The 15,150-nt window shown below is 29.4% G+C and overlaps 6 protein-coding genes across 6 annotated transcripts, besides 8 other annotated features; 2 read left to right on the plus strand and 4 right to left on the minus strand.

The window, feature by feature from the left end:
• Positions 1–4,462, plus strand: CMU_000010 (uncharacterized protein; the record flags this gene model as incomplete). The annotated part of the gene is made up of 1 exon (XM_002141445.1): positions 1–4,462. A coding segment is annotated over one exon (4,462 nt), but the record flags the coding sequence as incomplete, so codon positions are not given.
• Positions 3,096–3,117: a sequence feature (AT_rich).
• Positions 4,463–4,827: 365 nt separating the features above from the next.
• Positions 4,828–4,856: a sequence feature (AT_rich).
• A 414-nt stretch (positions 4,857–5,270) lies between these two features.
• Positions 5,271–5,302: a sequence feature (AT_rich).
• Positions 5,303–5,655: 353 nt separating this feature from the next.
• Positions 5,656–5,680: a sequence feature (AT_rich).
• A 155-nt stretch (positions 5,681–5,835) lies between these two features.
• Positions 5,836–5,870: a sequence feature (AT_rich).
• A 502-nt stretch (positions 5,871–6,372) lies between these two features.
• CMU_000020 (uncharacterized protein) lies at positions 6,373–7,437 on the minus strand (the record flags this gene model as incomplete). The annotated part of the gene is made up of 1 exon (XM_002141446.1): positions 6,373–7,437. The coding sequence occupies one exon, from the start codon at positions 7,435–7,437 to the stop codon at positions 6,373–6,375; it is 1,065 nt and encodes a 354-aa protein (XP_002141482.1).
• Positions 7,438–7,673: 236 nt separating this feature from the next.
• Positions 7,674–7,702: a sequence feature (AT_rich).
• A 334-nt stretch (positions 7,703–8,036) lies between these two features.
• Positions 8,037–8,066: a sequence feature (AT_rich).
• A 165-nt stretch (positions 8,067–8,231) lies between these two features.
• Positions 8,232–10,283, plus strand: CMU_000030 (uncharacterized protein; the record flags this gene model as incomplete). Its single annotated transcript, XM_002141447.1, has 1 exon — positions 8,232–10,283. One exon carries the CDS (start codon positions 8,232–8,234, stop codon positions 10,281–10,283), a length of 2,052 nt encoding a protein of 683 aa, XP_002141483.1.
• Positions 10,284–10,345: 62 nt separating this feature from the next.
• Positions 10,346–11,005, minus strand: CMU_000040 (Ras family protein; the record flags this gene model as incomplete). The annotated part of the gene is made up of 1 exon (XM_002141448.1): positions 10,346–11,005. The coding sequence occupies one exon, from the start codon at positions 11,003–11,005 to the stop codon at positions 10,346–10,348; it is 660 nt and encodes a 219-aa protein (XP_002141484.1).
• Positions 11,006–11,447: 442 nt separating this feature from the next.
• CMU_000050 (uncharacterized protein) lies at positions 11,448–12,545 on the minus strand (the record flags this gene model as incomplete). Its single annotated transcript, XM_002141449.1, has 1 exon — positions 11,448–12,545. One exon carries the CDS (start codon positions 12,543–12,545, stop codon positions 11,448–11,450), a length of 1,098 nt encoding a protein of 365 aa, XP_002141485.1.
• A 197-nt stretch (positions 12,546–12,742) lies between these two features.
• Positions 12,743–12,772: a sequence feature (AT_rich).
• A 797-nt stretch (positions 12,773–13,569) lies between these two features.
• CMU_000060 (replication factor C, subunit 5, putative) lies at positions 13,570–14,685 on the minus strand (the record flags this gene model as incomplete). Its single annotated transcript, XM_002141450.1, has 1 exon — positions 13,570–14,685. One exon carries the CDS (start codon positions 14,683–14,685, stop codon positions 13,570–13,572), a length of 1,116 nt encoding a protein of 371 aa, XP_002141486.1.
• Positions 14,686–15,150: the final 465 nt, after the last annotated feature.

A 15,150-nucleotide genomic window follows, 5' to 3' on the forward strand; every position in this document is an offset into this window, starting at 1 on the left:
AATTATCTTTGCACAACCATTAGCTGCATCAATATTACAAGAAAATTGTAGTATTAAAGGATCATGTGAGTCAGGGGTATCTTGTACAGGGGCAGGTATTATTGGTCTATGTTCTAATAGCTTATTAAATAAATATGCAATTCAAATAAATGGTACAATTCCAACTGGACCTAATTTATTGTTAACATCACATTATCAGATACCATGGTATTATACACAGGTATTATACCTTATTTTAGATGGAAATGGGAATCCATATATTGTACTTCATATTGGACAAGAATCAATGGGTCTAGCATTAATGAATCATTATAATATGATACTAACCCAAAGTAATCAGTATATTACTGTGAATAGTAATTTATATCCAGGGAATATTGGAAATATGTATCGTGTTTCTCCTAATGATAATTATATTGTCTGGCTAGTATATGAAGATAAAAAATTATCACTATATTATGATTTATCTGGTACAATATATGAAATGGCATATATTAATCTTCCTGATGATCCTATAATAAGTGGAATTATCCCCTATTTTGGAGTCCAACAAAAGGCAGTAACCTTCACTCAGTTCTTTAATTTTTCTTTATCTAAATTTACACGATTACAACAAATGTCATATGATTTATGGCAACAGAAAGTAGATGCGAGTTCTGGGTTATGGAGATCTGATTGGTCATGCTTTTCAGGAATTTTTGGATCATGCATGCATACATCTATTGTTCAAGCTGGTAATAGTCCATTTTCTGAAGGTTACAAAATTTCTGTAGACCAAGGGTTATACGGTACTCCATTTGTTTTCAAGTTTAGTAATATTCAATCTGTTGTTGCTACATTTTCTATCAATTATCCAGGAGATATTTTTAATGACGTGCCAGTTACGTTAAAAAATTTAATTACTGGTCAAGAGTCTAATTATACTATACCTAAGTCTTTATCTATAAAGGCATCACAAGGTTATTACAATACTTATAATAATCTGAGTTTCCTTATAACTGGTGGATACTTGTTAGTTGGTTTTGAAGACTATTATTTTATAGGAGTTAATGTAGAAGGACTTGGTATTCATTGTGTTTCTGCTCCAGTTTGGTTCACATCGATAATAACAACAGTATATCCTGAACCTACTACTTTAGGAACAGCTTCTGGTCATACAAAATGTAAAGTTGATGAAACTAATTGTACTGGTAATGAAATGAGGCTAACTACACCACTACAACCAGGTAATCAAATAAAGATTGTAACTAGATTTGCACCTGAAAGTTCTAAATATATTCAGGAACTATTACCTACTATACCTGGAATACGTGGAGCAATTACAATGGGAGATGGAATTTATATGAGAGCAGCAGTATTATTTGCACAGTCTTCTGTATCTATTACTATATTTAATAGTGTAGGAGTTTTAATAGATAGTCATGCCATATATTTACCAGAAAATAAGGAATTAAATTACAATGGTATTATACAAGTATTTATTGGTGTTACAAATAATAATAAATTAGCAGTTTCAATGATGCATAATGGAAAAACTCTACAACTCTGTTCTATTCCATTATTAGGTATTTCATTAACATCATTCCGTGTAGTTAGTGGATATATTGAGGGTATTACATCGAATTTTATTTATTCAAGTGATGGTTATCCAGCAGAAGGATACCCAGAACTTGTCAGTCAATCATCTCCTAATTCTGAAAGTTGTTATATATCTGTAAATGGTAAATGTTCTTCATATCAAATTGTAGGTATAGATACTAATGGTTTAAGTAGTGGTATTTATAGTCTTATAGAGGCTACATATATTACATTACCATTAACTATTCAATTTTTAGAAACATCTTCAGGTAAAGAAGCTGTTAATATATATATAAGTACAAATGGTATAATTAAATTATCTAATATGTTGCAAAATGTATCAGTAAGTGGTATTTTGTCATCAACATGTATTTCTAATATCATGTTCAATGGCTTATATATGGTATTATCAGTAGATAATGATAATGTATATTTAATATTATGCTCAAGATTAGTAGCAACAATACCTAATAGTGGTTTAGATGTATCATTAACTGTAATATTTGATGAAAATATTAGTGGTATAACTAATGTAATCTCAGGATTCCCAGCATTTTCATTAGCTTCTGAGGAATCATTACAAATTATAAATACAAATGATAATTATCTTACCGAATTTAATTTAACTAGTTTAGAATTTTCATCTCCTTGTAGCATGAATGGTTTATGTAGTGGTAGTACATGTTCTGGTAGTGCAGCAACAGATATATGTAATAAAGAATTATCTGATGGATTTGCAGTCTCAATTTCTGGAATTGTTCAGCCTATTCTTTCTTATCCCGAGCAAACTATAGGTAATTCATTCCTATACTCTGATACTATTCAAATATTTAGTTTTATACAAGATAGTGGACTTGAAATATTTCAATTAGTTATTACATATAATCAAATTGCACTAATTGATGTTAATGCTGGTGTAGGTGTTGGTGGTTCATTACCACTTGGTATGATATTAAATTTAGGATCTAAATATCGCATATGGATTGGATTTTATAATTCTAAAATTATTCCAATGGTTGAATTCCCTTATGGTTCAAATAAGAAGTATGTTATACATTCATTAACAAGTACTTTTGCTGATTGGCCACAGAGTATATCTCAAACATCTAATAACATAAAACCAATTTCAAAGATTATCCCTATTCTATTTGTTCAGAATCCATATACATATTCTATTGTATATTCAGATTCACTTTGGTATCCTTGGACTGGTGTGTATATTGGACAAAATGAAGGTTCTGATAGTTGTACTTTAACAATGTTTGGATCATGTATTTCATCAACTATATATATGCCTGCAAATATAGATACAGTATCAGATATTTATCTTGATATATATCTTCATAATTGGTCTAATAATGATATTGCAGTATATTTAAGGAATTCAGCTGAAGAATCTATAGTTACATTATCAATGTCATATACATCAATATTGTATGAGGGTAATAGAAGCTTTAATATGAGTAATTTTGCAGGAGATAAAATAAGTTTCACCCTATATAATCAAAATAGTCGAGTAATTAATATAAAATTAAATTACACAGCTGCTATAAGTATCTACATAAATGGACAAGTTCAAAGTACAATTTCTACTCGTGGTAGGAAATTTAATCATATTACAACATCTAATATGCCACCAATGAATGTTAGATTAGTAAGATCATCATTTAGTCATCAACCATATTGGCAAGCTCTTAAATATGCAAATAAAATAGCTAGATCGGAAATAGCAGCAGGTGTTAGTGGTTGTAGTCAAAATTCCCCATCTTATGATTGGTATTCAGTAGCAAATGAAATAATTCCAGGATCTGAAATACAATATTTATGTATGCCTAATCCAGATAAATATACCCTTACATTTAAGTCAATGATTCCAGATTATGTTAATCAACAACTTGGGCAAGCCTTTAGGAATTTCCCTGGATTTTTACAAGCAATAGTTCTTTTAAATTATGATAAAGTTGCTTATACAGTTATTATTGCTAGAAATTATATTTCATTTTATAGTTCTGACTATAATGGTACAGCTTCTGATTATAGAAATTGTGCTGCTAAATTAATAACAGATAAATTAGAATTTGGAGATGAATATCAAATATTTATTACTGTTAATGGTAATAATATTTATACATATCAAAAAGATTTAAATACAGGTGAAATTGGTTTAATATGTGGTATTCCATTTACATTATCATTTAATAGTGCTAAATATTTAGATCAAACTAATGGGAATTATCCTGTGAGTCTTGGTGAATTCTTTGATTATGTTCCAGATAGCACAATTACTTCTAATAATGCTAATCAGTTATATCCATTGGGATTTGTAGAAGATAAATCAATTATATTGTCATCTGGTTCACCTTTTTCTCTTGGTAATAGTATGAGTTTAAGTGTTCAATGTAACCATGAAATTTCTTTTGGTGGAATGAGTGGTGAACCTCAAATTTATATTAGTATAAAAGATAATAAAGTTGAAATTTCTAATTTAATAGAACAAGTAACATCTATTGGTAAAATTCCAGACGAATGTAAATGTTTAATAAACTCAGATAAAATTATTCTTTCTATTGTAAGTCTTGAAGATGGATATACTTTAGTAGTTTGTGGTAATATAATTGCATCTGTTGATTCGAATGGTACATCTATTTATCAGATAGCTAGTGAAGAAGTTTTAACTGTCCATTTACGTCCTGATATTCGTCTTGCAGTTGCAACTAAATCTAATATAAAAAATATTCAAAATATATCAAGTGATTCCGATGAAACTTCCAGAAATAATGATAATGATGATAATGATATTGGTACTATAAAGTCAATACCAACAGAATTACCAAATAAATTTAAAATTATTACAACACTATATGTTAAACCAAGTTACAAATAAACTAGTGTTGGTAATAGTAATAAAGAATGTGTATTAAGGATAATAAAGTGGGAGTAGAAATCCCACTTTACATATTGTTCTATCAGTTTATTGATTTGTATTGCTTTTTTGTCAGTTAATTCTAGTTTAGCCAATTACTTAATATTACTATTGAATTTCTGACTTACTTTTCTCTATATAATTATAATAGTAATAATACTCAGTTAAATTCCCTATCAAATAACAAAATATATCTTTATATATTTAATAAGCCAATATCTAGTGTTGGTTTGAAACTAAATTCCATAGTTATTACTAATACTGATTAGTAATCAGTGAATAATATATAGATTTTACTATCTAGTTATAGTTATAACAAAATCAACTTATATTAATTTATATTAGTATAAATATTGAGAATTAATACCGCTGCAAATTCCTTTAAGATTTTATTCTTTTTTTTAGCTTTATATTATTTTCATTTAAAATAAGTATGGCACTTATCATTCGAATGTAATTACTCAATTTTTAAAGTATTTAGAGATAATCTAAAATATTACACTTGTTGATACCTTATAATGGGAATAATATACTAGCCTATTTTCATTTGTGTTCATCTACTTTAGTATTAATTTAATATTCTAGAGGTGAACTAATTTCTTAATGGGAATTTTTAATGAAATCAAATATACTTTAATTAAGCATTTAATATATCTATCTTTCAATTAAACTGATGAAAAATTGACTAAAGTTACTTTTCCATTCCAATTAAACCATAGTACACTTCAAATTTCAATGGAGATATCTACAAATCTTAATATTTTAGTGGAATAATATTATAATATAATTATTTAATATTTAGGGAATTATATTCCAGTGTATATGCAAATGTGCAGAAATAAGTTCATCTACTTGAAATCCAATGCATATTCCATATTTTATATTCCCAGAATATTTAATTATTTATGTTACTTTTGATAATTTAATGTCAAATTACTAGATATATGCAAGCTATTTAGCCTAGAATACTGTAATAAAAGTACATTTATTCTTCCAAATAGATATCCCTAATTTACAAACTTAAAAATACATTGTTACGCTCCTCTATTTCTACTAGTATCTAAAGCGTTGTAAGAAATACTAATAAGTAAAGGAATTATTGATTTGGAAATTCTTAGCACTGGGATATTTAGAGAAATACTATTTTGAGTTTGTATTAAATTAAAAAATAATATATATGTTTTATCTTAGTTAGGTCCTTAAATGCTGAAAACTCTTGAGATGTGTGTATTAATTTCTATTTCTATTTCTAAGTTACTGAGAAATGTTATACCTAGAAGTATGTGGAGATTACAACATACAAGCGTGTCATCTTCCAGCCTAATACTAAAAAGATTAATTTATTCATATTTAATATTAATATTATTTAGTGTTTACTTCTAATTTGAAGTTTCCTAATTACTATCTTTTTTTCATAGTAGGGTAATACTGAGATCAAGGAATACACTGTACTGAGAGCTCAACATTTTAAGAAGATTAATATTTGTAATGAAATTCAAATTAGTGTGAGATAATAAATTCTAATAAACATTCTCTATTAAGATTTCCAATTCAGTACTAGTATAAATGAGGGGATAACACTAATAAATATTTAAAAGTACCTTAGTTAAGGAGCAGTTTTCACCATATAAGAAGTTAATTGGAAAGTATGCAATAAAAAAACTGGATTACTAATCATTCATAACTAATTAAACAATTTCTCAAACCCTTTTGTTAACTTCTATTACCTTTTATTTGAAAGTATTGGCTTGATTATTAACATAGTCAAAAGTGTTATAAATTTGAGAGCACCTGATATAAATAATCTAATAGGTTTTATATCTTATTTATGTTATTAAAAAAACCGAAGTACTCAATTTTAATATTGAAAATTACATTGTACCTAATGCTGGCGCACCAAATCTGTTACAGCGCCGAAGTGTAGCTTCAGTTAGTTTAACTCTGCTTAGATGAGTAGATAATTCAGTTCTGTCGGTGATATCAGGATCTCTACAGCTGTAGAAGAAATTTTGTAGCACATCCAACTCTGTACATTTAATAAAAAGGTTATATACTGTTTTGTACATAAAATTCTCAGTATATTTAGATTTAATCTTATATTTCATATCAACAAGCTTCACAAAGGTGTTATTTTCTAGCATAACAACTTTATTTGCATGATAAGCAGAGTGATTACTGATATAATTAATAATCAAAAGGATAGATATTGCAATCTTTTCTGCTGGACAGTTGAGAAGGTTCAAGATAACTTTGATTCCATCTGAATATATGAAGATCAAAGAAAATCTACTAGAACTCTTAACAAGCTTTAAGAGAGCTAATAATATTGGGAATATTGCAGCATTTACTGATACACTGAGCTGAGACTTTTTTAAAATATCTAGGAAAACTCCGATAATCCCCATATAAACTAAACTGCGATATATCTTTTTGTTTGATGAGTTCGAAATAACAAAGTAACAAAGAAGCTTGATAGAACTATACTTTATTAGTAAGCACTGATCAAAAGATAGTATATATAACTTTGCTATAAAATCAATCGGCTTTATAAATTTCAATAGATTTTGATGCTCCTGGCTCGACTCGAGTATTTTGACTAAAGAAGCAATGTAGCGAATCGACCATAATCTAAGAGAAGTATCCTTATGGAGTAATTGGTTATCTATATTCACTTTTAATTTAATCCATGATATAGCAGCAACTATTGGAGATAATCTAACTAGCCTTACAACAACACGAATTAAAAATTTTGTTAGCAGCAAGTTGTGTTCACTTATCTGATAACAATCCAAAAGGAGATCAAGGAATCCACTCTTTATTGCAACCTTACCAAACATGGGTTGTTCTTTCTCTATATAGTAGAAAAGTAGTAAACAAAGTAACTGTTCAATATTACTTGTTGCATTATCATGTTTTTGAAGTTCAACAATTTTCATAATCAATATGAGGAACCTTTGATTTGATAATGCCTACATATTTTTAAGATCTGAAATATTTTCCTAAATTCCATTTAAAAAACTATAGTGAAACTTACCTGAATTGTATTTGTGGGACTATACTTTATATATAGTATTAACACATACAAACAAGTTACCCTCTGCTCTTTCTAAAATTTTGGAAAACATAGAATTATAGTTAGAGGAGTTAGGGATAACTTAAAAAAGGATAAACCTTTTTTTTTTAAAAAAAAAAAAAATATAACTTTTAACTTGATTAAGTTCTTGACTTACATTGTGTACTGATGCGATGGATGAGATATTTCCTATATTATTTTGAATCAGTTCAACAATATCTGGGCAAACTACTTGTGGCTTTGGTAGTTTATCATATAGGCCACATCTAAAAAAGTAGGAAATATAGCGCACTTCCGTAATATGCATATTTAATTATTATAGATATTTTAGTTTCACTCAACTAAAGTTATCAACAAAACTATAAGGAATGGGTTTACGAGTAGCTTACAAATTTGTGTGGTAATAAAAGAAAATAAATAAGAATGGATAGATTTATATTGATAAAAATTCACTTTTACAACATTTTATTCATAAATAAATTATTATATTTTGTCTATTAGTTAGGTATGTATCTCCACATATTGATAGATGCTCCATTGAAATCAATTATCCCGTATTATAGTGTGCATGCGCACATTAAATCACTGAGAGTATTAAGTTTTTTCTGAGATTCAAATATCAGTAGCTATTTTGAGGCACTCAAATGTTTCTTCTTGATGAATGAAACTGAATCATTGAACAACAAAAAGCTTCTGCCACATAATTCTTTGGGATACACTTTTATTCCAATGAAAGAAAAAAACGGAAACTCAAATTTTGAGTCTGGTACAACACTATATACAGATTCATTTAAGAACAATTCAAAAAATCCATTAGATATACCAATGTCAAATACAGGATCTGTACAATTAAATAAATCAGCATCAATTGAATACCCTCTGCAATCCAGTATCTCTTCAAGTCCAATGGTCCTGTCATCATCTTCCCCTGAAAATTTTCTGCTAAAAACAACAACAAATTCTAATATTCCAGAAGATCTACGTCATCAGTTTGAATTAGCATTAAAAAAGGCTAGGTCATATATAGAGAAAGAATATATAGATAGAATACGTCAGGTAGATACTGAAAATGCAATCAAATTGCAGAAAGAATTAAACAAAATCCTTCAAGCTGAGAGAGAAGCTTTAGACAAAGAAAAAAGAGTATATGAACAAAGGCTACGAGAACAACTAGAGGAAGAAATGAAAGTTACCATAGAGAGAGCTACAGTAGAATACAAGAGGAAAACGGATGTATCTTTAGCAGAAATGAGAAAGGATATGGAGAACCAATATAAATCTCGTCAAAAGGATATTGATGAGGAACTATGTCGGAGAAAGTTAGCTTTAGAGAAAGAGTATAAAGAAAGAATTGAACTTATTGAAAATCAGTATGAAGAAAAGGTTCAATCACGTATTGAGATTGAGAAGGCAAAGTACAGTTCGCAGCAACAGAGCCAATACATTGATAAAGAAAAGGAGTACTTGGAAAGCAAGTTAACTTTGTCGAATTTACAAGAACAATTATCACTATATAAACGACAAAAAGATGAATTGGAATCTATGAGCTCAGCTACAATTAGTAGTCTTCAGAACTACTTGAAAGAGTTAAAGTCAAATCAAGATGTATACAAGGATCAGATCTCGATAATGGAAAAAACAATTTTTGCTTTAAACAAGAAGGAAAATGAAACTTTAGAGATGGTTGAAAAAGTAAACAACAAGATGAAAACAATGATTGAATTTAAAGAAGCAAAAAAAATAGCATACTCAGCTTTATTAAAAGGGAGAGCAATTCAGATGTTAGATGAATTTACTAAAAGATATTTTAAAGTTAAATATCTCAAATATGGATTTGATACGTTCAGGAAGCTACTATCATCCGACTTACATTCATGTGAGAGTAACAAGAAAGTAAGTCAAGATAGTAGCAAGCTACTTTATACTTTGAGGAAGGAACAGCTCATGCTATTAGCAGAAAATGAAAGGTTAACTGAATTAGTAGACAATTTAAAAAAAGAACATATAAATGAATTAAAAAAAACTCAAGAGGCCTTTATGATGTACAGAAGAAATCTAGATCAGAGCACTAATAAGAGTCAAAGTGTAGTAGAATATGAGCTTAGGATGACCTTCTTTGCATATATAGTGAGTTGCAAAAGAAAGTTCATCATTGCATTTGCATTTCGGGATTTGCTAGTATATACAGTCCAAAGTACATTGAAGATGAATCATAAAGAACTATCTGTTAAGAATAATGTCATAAATCGAATGCATGAAATTAACAACAAAGAAACAACTATAGATATCCATATAAAAGGAGACATTCTATCAATATTATTGCATTCAATATATAATCATATTAAACTTCGACTGTTGTCATACTCATGGAGACATATGGCCCTAAGGTCCAAAAGTCCAATGCTTCAGGCACCTCCAGTAGTTAAGACAGACTATGTGAATAATACAGGACCAATAGACTCTTTATATATGAGAGATTTCATTAATAGTATGGGAAATAATAGTGTTATCAATTTTGCACATCAACCAAGTTACTATGCAAAGCTTCCATCTGTCAATAATATACAAAGCAGAGCAGTTTTTGTGCCTCTTAGAAGAGACAATCCTATTTCTTTTGGCTCATATTTTCAGTACAGTAATCAATTATCGAATGACTTTTGTGTAGTTGGGAAGCCACTTGGTAGCTTAACAAATCAATCTTTACTTTAAGTAATAACCAAAAAACAGAATACAAAAAATAAGATATAATTGCTAAAAAGATATTTCTCAAGCTAGCTACTAGAACAGGTTGAAGGGCAAACAGAATTTATTGTAAAATCAGTTGAGCTAATCAAGTGAAAGCCAGTACTTTTCTTTAGTTTATTTGGATCGCTAAAATCACTTCTATCAAACCTCTTAGAATTAGGCAACTTCCTTGCTATTTCTTCAAAAATTTCTTGAACATTATGTCCAGTTTTAGCAGATGTTTCAAGATATAAAATATCATTCTCTTTTGCATAACATCTCGCAATTTCGCTGCTAACAGTTCTATTTCCTTCAAGATCACATTTATTTCCAACAAGAGCTATGACAATATCATTATTATTAATACTTTTTAACTCACTAATCCAAGACTTAGCACCATCAAAAGAGTCAGAATTTGTAATATCATATACGACTATTGCAGCTGCAGCACCTCTGTAATACATTGGGGCTAAACTTCTATATCTCTCTTGGCCTGCAGTATCCCAAATTTCAAATTTTACTATGTAGTCATCATCAATATTCACAGATTGGGTCATGAAAGCTGCTCCTATTGTCGGTTCCTGGTATTCACTAAATTCGTCCTTAGCAAACCTAACAACTAGGCATGATTTACCTACTGATGCATCACCCAATAATACTAGCTTTAAGTGATATGTCTTTGGAGTCTTGATAGTTGTTTGAGACATTAATTACAACAGAAATATAATGATCTACTACAATAGTTTACCCAATTATATTATTCAGTCTTCATCACGATATATAAGTCGTGACACTGTCCTAGCAACAATCTGCCTAATTGAAGGAAACCCCCATTAAGATTAGTACTCTTATAAAACCGGGTGCGGCTTAAGTAAGTTTGTTGTGTCACCTGTTAAAATTATTTATTTTATTGCCAAGTTATCATTATTTGATCTTTAATAACTAAGTATGAATCTATTTAATTCGTATTAACTTTAACATAATTTCGTCTCATTTGAGTACCGTATAACCTATTCATTATATGTAACTCAAAAGTACATTCTTAGCAATGTTAAAGAGAAGATGATATTGAATGGTGGTGTATAAAGATAAATTGTGCCGTTAATATCTTAATTTCATTACAGAATCTAGTTGCAGACTTGAAAAGTGCTATTGAAAAACTAATAAATTCTCTAAAGTTAAATATTCAAAGGCCTGAAGTTGGGGAATTGTTCCTAGCTTGCAGAAATCTGCCTCACAAAGAATTCTCTCATCTACAAACAGTAATAAAATATCATAAAATAAAGTGTTTAGCAATGAATTTGTATAGCTTTTAGCTCTACTTACCCAAGTATATATTTTAGGGATAAATAAAGGAATATGTAAAGAGTATGTTCTTAAAAATAAATTGAAGTACCCATCAATCTGTCTAAAAGCAAGTTGCAAGTAAGGATCAAACATGTATTTTGTTCTAATAATATTCCAATGTAAAAATGGATATATCAAACTTATTTTCCTAGTAATTGCAGTGTAAATAATATATAGCCCAAGACCAAAAATCTCGAAGTAAGCACGCTTTTGTAAGATAGCACTTCTATTATCTTTAATGATTTTAGTGGCAATATGAAGTTTCTTGTAATTTAAGATTTGAGAAAGATCTACCAAAATAAATAAAGATGTTATCATAGGGCTTATGAAGACAAGTGGGAATACTGAAGTAATACCGAACAATGCAATGAGGATTAAAAATGACTGAAATCCATCTTCATAAAGAATTTTACCCCAAAACTCAAAACTTGTAAATTTTATAGGTTTATCTAATTTCTCATATAAATAAGAACTTAATCCAAACAAGTATAGCAGTGTGGCTAATTTCGAAACATTTGAAATAACATTATTTTGCTTAATAAATGGTAAAACCGTTTGTATTATTAAAAATGAAGTTAAAAGTAATGCCATTAGTAAGGAATATATTATAAATTGGTGTAGCAGAGTTGCTTTTAAATTTGAGTAGTAGATGTTGGAATGATAAACTTTCTCCTCACCATTACAGTTTGCAGTTGGAGGATTCCCATTAGATTGACTAGGATATATCTTTGGATATAGCTCCAGTTCAGCATCTATATTCTTCTTAAACCATTTTCTTTTGTAGATATTCAATTGTGCTACTGTTGGTGTTGGATATAAATTATCATAGTATTGATGCCACAATGCATTTGAAGACCAGTCAAACTCCAGAAATTTCCTTTCAGACTCAGATAGAGACATTTTGAATAGCTACTGTAACTAATTTAAAGAGTATCGATAAACTTCTATTGGGGTAATAACTGATATTTAGTAAGGACATTTGCCGCAACAATAATACACTAATGCTAGTTATACAGCGCTTAATCCTTGAGACGTTTTTATTTCTTGTGTGTTTGCACTTACATTGCAATATCGAACTAAAGATAACGATATAACTCATAATATTAAAAAATATATAGATTTAAAATGGCTAATGGTTACAAAGTTAAGCATACGCCACTTGATATACTTGTTCTAAACAATACTTTAACATTATTATCAATTATTAGTAAATTAATATCATCCACATTTGGAAGTAATAACACAATTTGCTTACTATTATTAATAATAAAGCTAGTAATAATTTTTCAAGAGATCAGAGGAAGGATTAATACTCGAATATAAAATAAGATCCCAATAAGAAATTTAAAAGAAGCCTATTTCACTAAAGCTTATATATACTTAAAGTATATCTTTATCTGTTATAGAATAAGTCATTCTTAAACTTCAGTTTAAAATAAAAGATAAGTATAAATCTGAATTCTACTATAAATCAATATTACACTATATATGATTTCTTTTGAGTTAATTATTACCATATACTACAATTGACCAAGATAAAAGCCTGCAAATGCATCTTTTAAGACAAGTACTCAGTGTTTAAATAATGTGAAATATTAATTTCTAAACACCAAGGAAAGTAGGAATTTAGGGGCTATTTCATTTTTAGAAGCAAGTTTAAGAAAGCTACATAACTAAACAAATTCTTAAATATGTTTTATTAATAAGATTAACAATTTTGGCACTGAAAGTTATTTGATTTGTATGTAGTATTGCGGCATTTCCTGATAACTGTTAAATCCTAGTTCAGTTCCTGGTTCGGTAGGTATAATCTGAGTCACACTAATTTGACAAAGTTAAACAAAACAAATTTTCCTAACAATCATAGGGATCAAAATATAGCTAGTTGTTAAAAATCAATCAGTTAGTAATGGAATCAAGATAATCATAAGAGCTTCTCTAGTTCTAATCTAACTTCACAGATACATGATACAATAGCGGAAAATTGAACAGTCTCACTTGCACCACATGACAATCTATATTCTATATCAGCTAATCTCTTCATTATTAGTGGTATGACTGAATCTGGCCAGTTTATTTTTAACAACCTTCGATAGAGCAAATTTACAAAGTCTTGTGTAGCATAGCCGTACTCTCTGTAATAGTTCATAAGTGCGTTGGTACCTTCTGAAAATGTTTTGTTAGTTAAAATATTCATCAAAAAATCTATTTCTTTACTTGTTGGAATACCCAACGTCCTATGAACCATTTGTTCGTTTATATATGTATTTGTATTTTCATTCATGATAGTAAAGTCACATGAGCTCATGTACTCATGAACATTGCCATAATTATCCATATGACAAGATTGAAGAATATTCAGTACCTTCCTCATATCTCCTCTTGCTGCTTCAATAAGAGCAGTAATTCCATCCTTTGAAGTGTAGATCCCTTCTGCCTTCGATATCACCAATATTTTATTTTCCATCTCATTAATAGACAGAGGTGAGAATCTAAATCTAGTACATCTACTTTGAAGTGCTGGTATAATTTTGTTTACATAGTTGCATATTATACAAAATCTAACGTGTTCTGAGTATTTTTCCAATATTCTTCGTAGTGCCATTTGAGCAACTGGTGTCATCATATCAGCCTCATCAAGGATAATCAATTTCACATTTCGCCAGAAATTTCTATTAAATATTAAATTTGTAGTCCCACTTTCACCTCTAGTCTGTATATCTTCAAAACAATCCATATTTGTTGAAGCACTTTCAGCAAAGCTTTTTATTGCATCCCTTACTACATTGATTCCCCTGTCATCAGAGGCGTTAAGTTCTAGTACCATCTGCTTCTTTTTCTCACCATATATAAATTTAGAAAGTGCATGAATTGTCGATGTTTTCCCCGTACCAGGGGGTCCATGAAAAAGTAAGTGAGGTAGTTGACCAGAGTTTATAAATTTACCAATTGTCCCAATTATATCCTTGTGTGAAATTAGCTCCTCCAGACTCTCAGGTCTATATTTCTCCACCCATGGAAGTAGATCACCCTGTTGCATTAGAGAGACTAAAATTACACTTTAATTTGTTTAGAGATTTTGAACTTATTTAGCGATGTTTTTTTCCCACAAGCGCTTATTTATGAAAATATGTTCGGTACCTAGAGTTGGCTAGCCGCAAGTATATATTGTATTTGCTGTGTTTTAGTCTCTACTAAAGCATCACGCCTGAATACTCAGCAAAGGCTGAGATATGCTATCTTCTTAGCTAAAACAACGCGGATTATTCACTTAAATATGCTAGCTTTACTATAAAATCAGGTTAGAACTTTGCTATAGTTAATAGTATCGTGCTAGTAAAACTCCCTAATACTCCCTTTACTACTTTTAGGCGCCAAATTCATGTGTGTTGTAGTGTGTAAGAAATATGCCTGGGCGAAGAAGACGGCATGTAAATTCACGAAGTGTGACAATTATCAGAGTGTGCAGGTCTCCTAAAAATAATGCTGGAAATAGAAATATATT

Source organism: Cryptosporidium muris, genomic scaffold (genome assembly GCF_000006515.1).
Source record: "Cryptosporidium muris RN66 scf_1106632373461 genomic scaffold, whole genome shotgun sequence".
In the NCBI taxonomy this organism is placed as follows: domain Eukaryota; phylum Apicomplexa; class Conoidasida; order Eucoccidiorida; family Cryptosporidiidae; genus Cryptosporidium; species Cryptosporidium muris.